Below are 6,007 nucleotides of genomic sequence, written 5' to 3' on the forward strand. Positions count from 1 at the left end.
GCAGTCCTTGGTTGGTGGTTGAGACCCTGGGAGCTCTGAGGGTACTAGTTAGTTCATACTGTTGTTCGCAGGAACAACTCTTATACGTATATAATAATAAATAAATCTAAAATAAAATAAAATAAACCTACTTCTCACAGCCAGGATATGCCTCTTTGCCTTAATCCATTATCTGGCAATCAGATATTACTTATTGGGATTTTTCCTGACTTAATGGTTTCTCCTGATAATATATATTAAACAATATTTTTATAACCAATCTTGATGTCTAAGAATGGCCTATCACTGGATCTCTGTGAGTTAATAGATAATAAAAGTCATTTTTAAGACAAAGTCTCATTTACCCAGACTGACCTCAAATTAGCTATGTTGCTGAGGGTGACCTTGAACTTGTGATCCTTCTGCCTCTACCTCCAGAGTGCTGAGATTATAGGTATGTGCCACCATGTCTGATTTTGTGCAGTGATAGGGACTGCATGCAGTCTTTTCTGCATGCTAGACAAGTATTCTAGCAACTGTGCTAAATCCCCAGCCCTACATTACAGTCATCTTAATCGTATGCTTATTAAGAGGAAAACCTGGCCATTAACCATAGAAACTACCAGGTCTGGTTACTATCTCCATGATTTGAGCAGTTATACCTGTTGGGCCACTTAAATCTGAACTTACAGGTTTCGGTTTAGAAGGGAAAGGGGGAGATTTTCTACATTTGTTTTAAAACAGCTAATACACTAATGAGGTAAAACAATGAAGTCACAGAGAGCACCCACATACCACCAAAGTGGTGGATAAAAGTTAGATGGCCACTAGATCCCAACTTTGATTACCCTTCCCAGTTCAGGGTGACTTTAAATGTTAATTGTTACCTGTACCAAGAGTAATGGGCCATTCTAATTTGTTATGTTAAAGAGGCTGTGTTTTATTTCTCTGGGCTGAGTAAAGGAGCATAAAGGTCAGACTCACTACAAATTATCTAGGAATAGCCCCTTTTGGTAATATCTAAAATAATATTTTGCATGCAGTTTTCCACTCTAAGTCTCTGTACCTTAGGTTCTTTTTAAATTATATGTTCTTCAAGAGAACATCAATTATCACACTGGAAACCCCCCCTTTCCAATTCCTGGGGAAACCTCAACCAATTTTCATATACCCCTTTCTCTTATCACACTTGATGTATTACTGACCACAAATTAATCCCCAGCCAGATGGACAGCACAATTATTCGGTGCATTGCCTCAGACAATTTAGTAAATTTATGCTCAGCAGTATCCTGAGGTCCTTGTAATAGCTAGTTTGTTTCAGAACACCAACTTCCTTATCACCTTGTGCAACTCAACTGCTTAGCAACTGTGGCAGAACTATCTTCTTATCACGGAATTCTACAGGAACAAACAGCCATGCTAAATTCTATGAATACTAAGCATGTTCAGAAATCCTCAATTCGAAAAGGTGAACCAAGTGGCTAAAATTATGCTCATAAACATATGAGCAGATGCATAGATCCATAGATATGGATGCTCCAGCAGTATAAAACAGTCTTGAGTTCCAGAAAGAAAGAGAGAAAGAAAGGAAGAAGGGAAGAAAGAAAGAAAGAAAGAAAGAAAAGAAAGAAAGAAAGAGCGAGCCTCACAAAGGCAAAGAAAGATATGGCAAGTGAACCACAAAACCCTCAGTACTTCCTAGCAACCACATTTTAAAACATTTGCTCACGACTGTAAATATTCAATTGTTGTTAATAACTTTCATACTATTGCTTTTTAAGTAAAGGTTCATATTTAGGGCTTGATATTAACAATATTATCCCCATTTACTGCTGGTAACAGCAAATGACAGACAAAAGGCTTACCAAGCAATCTTTATCTTTCTCCAAGCTTCAAGGAAAGCACAAAACAAAAACAGCACCTGCTGTGAATCATTCCTTCCTCCTTTCCAGGGGCAGACAGAAAGAAGCTATGACACCCTTTGTTTCGTAACTCCATGTCAAAGTCAAGTGACAATAAGATGGCAAACTACAGTGGTAGACTTCTGAATCCACCCCTGGACCCAAATGGGGAACTTACTTTAGACTTGATCAATGTTCTTGTCTTGTAGCCCTGAGTCCCTGTTCTACAACTGGGCATTACGGTTTTCCAGTTCTATACTAATAATCAGAAATACGTTAGTGAAGAAATATATATAGCAGATATGTACATATCACAAGTATAAAGAAAGGACAACATGTCGCTGTAGGCCCAGAGCCTACAGGCACATGTACACACCCTTTAAGTTCAAATCCCAGCAAGGCACCCCAGAGTGTAGTCAACAAAGGGAGGGGCAGAAGCAAGGAACAGAGGTTAAAGCAGACAGCAGCCAAAACAAACATCACTTTCAGAACAGGGCAAACTTTGGGTCTGGGAGATTGTAGAACCCCCAGAAATGATAGGGGTGTCAGACTTTCTCAAGGGACGAAGAACTAGGCTAGGAGCACTAGGCTAGGAGCAGATGAGCTGCAGAGGAGCCTGGTGTCCCTGGGGACAAGGGCGTCGCCGCCATCCTCGGCTGCAGAGCCCCCCTTTTTTGCCGTCCTGGCCACCGCCCTCCAGATCCCCGGGAATAGCTGTTGTTGCCCCATTCTTCCCATAGACACTGCCCCCACAGACCGGTGAGGGATAAAAGAGCACAGAGACATACCTGATGCAGTGTCTCTGGTGGCAGCTGCGACGCTCGAAACAGATCGGCTACCGGACCAGCGGCCGCAGTGGCAGTGCCGGGGGCGACCCTGGTAGCCTCGGGGGGGCCAGGTCCGGGCCCCCCGCTTGCAGCGCCCGCACAGCGCGCGAAGAGCTCAGAGTAGCACTGCTGCTCGCTATCGCTCAGCAGCAACGGCGGCCCGGCGCCGCAGCCTCCGCCCCCTGCCACTTCCATAGGGCCTTCTGTAGGGTCCCGGCCGAGCGTCTTCCCCGGGCGAGGTGCTGGTGCCTCCGCCAGGGCCACCACCACCGCCTCGGCCTCCGAAGCCGCCGCCCCCACGCCCCGCAGCTGCAGCGCCACCGCTTCCTCCAAGAGAGCGCCGGCCCCGCCCCCCGGGCTTGAATGTTGTGCCTCCGCTGCGCGGCACATGGAGACAGGCGCAGCGCGAACCAATCACAGCCCAGAATCCCACCTGGGCCCCTCCCCCAAAGCCCGCCCCGCTCCGCCCCTTCGCCAGGTAAGGAACTCAACTCCGCCCTCCGCCCTCCCAAGCCTTTCACCTGCTCTGCAGGCGAGGCCAGGCAGGGAGAGCAGCTGCCAACGCCCTCCAAGCCCACGGGGTTCCTGAGGGGCATCTTGGGCTCTCCACCCTGACTGGCAAGGGAACATCTGGACACACACACAAGAAAAACAGAGCTTTTCAGGGGATGGGGAAAACTGAGTTGTTGTCTCTTTAGGCCCAAAGGGATGTGATGTCCAATTAGAAAAGGGACCAGTCACGAAAAGTTGGATTTCCCTTCCTCTAAAACAGTACCCCCTATGTCCTGAAAAGATAAAAAAAAAAAAAAAAAAAAAAAAAAAAAAAAAAAAGAAAGGAAAAAGAAAGAAAAAGAAATGTTCTTATGAATGGGGTCCCAGGACTACCCCAGAGATGATAGGGTTAGTTCACTTTCTCAGGTATAACTGGTATCTCAATTTGAACCATACTGAGAAGTGCCAAAAGGTACTCTTAAGTCCTTGAAGGAAGAAGTGGGAAATGATGCTTGGGGGTTTTGTTTGTTTGTTTGTTTTTCAGATGTGAGGTCCATTCTACTCTACTGAAATCTGGGAAACAGTTGGTGGGAGATACTGTCTAGAAAATTTATGCTTCTTAAGTCCTGAAAGTACTGACCTCTGTAACACAGAGTCCTCACTTTCTGGAAGGATTCTTTATTATTATTATTTTTTTTTTTTAGACAAGGTCTTTTCTTAAGACATCTGGCTCAGAAAACACTTCTTTTGGCAGGAAACAACAGTTTTTGTAAATTTTGTCCAAAATTTATTTGTCTAAGTTCCTACCAAAAAAAGTCAACACTAGAACTCAGAGCGTTAAAACCCTGAATGTGTGTGTGTGTGTGTGTGTGTGTGTGTGTGTGTGTGTGTTCAGATGGGCTTCTTCCCTGATGGCTATTGCTCTAGCCCAACCTCTGTGAAGAGAAGGTCTATGCTAAGTGCAGTGGCTCATGTTTGTAACCTTAACACCAGGAGGCTGTAGCAGGGGAATCAACCGAAATTTTGAATCTACTTTAGCTACACAGTGAATTCCAAGCTAGCCTGCAAAAAGGAAAAAAAAATGTCCCCAAATAATATACTAGAAGAAAAAAGTCTGTCCCACAATGGTGCTGAAAATGTCAATATAAGTTCTTGTATATTTGTATTTTTCCAAAAGAAAAATCTGTTTTTATTTTTTAATACAGGGTCCCTCTACATACCCCTGGCTGTCCTGGAACTCACTATGGAAATCAGGCTGGCCTCCAACTCATGGAGATCTGCCTGTTTCTGCTTTCCAAGTGCTAGAATAAAAGGCATGTGCCACCACACTGGGCTCCAAAAGAAAAATCTTAAGTGCCATTGTTCTTTCAAAGAGTTGTACAAATGTAACCATTGTACATGCATGCCTCACTGCAAAACACTAACCAAAGATGGGAAAACTCTTCGTGGTTAAACACTAATTAAAGGACCCCTTAGACCTGGCCCTGGTGGTACATACCTTTATAAACCCAGAACTCATGATGAAGAGACAAAAAGATCTCTGAGTTTGAAACCAGACTGGACTACTTACTAAGTTAGTCTCATGCCAGCCAGGGCTACATAGTGAGACTCTGTCTTTAAAATTACATACAGAAAAATAAATGTATGTATGTATGTGTGTATTGAGATATTGGTATATATATGAATGAGAGGTATATTCCATCCCAGTTTTACTTTTATTAAAAGCATGAAGCAGTCAGATGGAGCAAATACCTATAATCCTTGCACTCCAGAGACAGACCACTCCAGAGAAGATCCATTGCAAGAACAGTAACAACACAAAAAAAAGCAGAAACCGAAGACAAGTCAAAAAATACTATCAATGATAACAAACACACTTTGATATTATAGTCAACTAAAAGAAGGACCAATGGAAGGAAGAGAAAAGAAGGAAGAAGTCAAAAGATGGGGAAGCAGACAAGGAAAGGGAACAAAAGAGATGTACAAAAGAAAAAAGAAATATGTCAGCCTCAATTATAGCTAGAGTTAGACTTCCCTTTTGGACTCTGGAGAATAAAATACAGAAGATTCATGGAGGGGATATGACTCAGTAGCACAGCATTTGCCCAGCACGTGCCAAGTAGGAGTCTATCCTCCAGTACCAGAGAAGAAAAAGTCAAGAAGATTCAGCCTAAGCATGTTAGAGACTAAGTGCAAGTGAATGCCTAGACAAGCACCTATGCACTGTCAATTTTTTTCTTCTTTTAAAGTTTCATAAGACTTTAGCAAGAAAGTTGAATATACCCAGCTGCATTCCTATTATCTTTATAATGCAAACTGATTAAGTCCAAAAGAGTTGCCTGTCTTTTGTAGCTTTTTGAACGCTGGCTAAATGACCTTAAAGCTAAGTACAACCAAAAATGTGTGTCTTCTCCTTAACTAGCACCTTAAACTGAGCATGCTCAGAAGTGTGCCTGCCCATAAAGGGCTTTCATATATGCATGTGTGTCCACTCCTGGAGTAAAATCCCCATGCTTCCTTTGTTCACGAAGGTACTGTTTTGGACATAACATCTTACCCAGTAAAGTTATTAACAGTTCGGCACTCACATTCCCTGCCCTGCCCTTGCCTGTCATAGCTTTGCACTCACCAGGAGGTGAACCCAGGCTTGCTTACAAATGCATAAAATTTCTTTTTTCAAAGCTTTCATTCCTCATTCCACATTTTGCTTCACAACTGCTGGAAGAGAAGACAGCAGCAATACACAAAGGATGAAGTAGAGAGTCAGCAGAGTCTGTCTAGCTCTAGAGAATTTCTTCTTCAAAAT

General features: G+C 43.2%; 1 protein-coding gene across 8 annotated transcripts in view; it reads right to left on the reverse strand.

Annotated features, from left to right (window-relative positions):
* Positions 1-3,054, reverse strand: part of Reps2 (RALBP1 associated Eps domain containing 2) — a 230,506-nt gene extending 227,452 nt beyond the window's left edge. For all 8 annotated transcript variants that reach the window (XM_031370680.1, XM_031370674.1, XM_031370646.1 and 5 more), the window contains exon 1: positions 2,671-3,054. In XM_031370680.1, coding sequence (XP_031226540.1) covers positions 2,671-2,904 — 234 coding nt within the window. In that variant the 5' untranslated portion in view covers positions 2,905-3,054. The remainder of the gene's footprint in view (positions 1-2,670) is intronic.
* Positions 3,055-6,007: the final 2,953 nt, after the last annotated feature.

The sequence above is a fragment of the Mastomys coucha genome, chromosome X (assembly GCF_008632895.1).
Source record: "Mastomys coucha isolate ucsf_1 chromosome X, UCSF_Mcou_1, whole genome shotgun sequence".
NCBI lineage: Eukaryota > Metazoa > Chordata > Mammalia > Rodentia > Muridae > Mastomys > Mastomys coucha.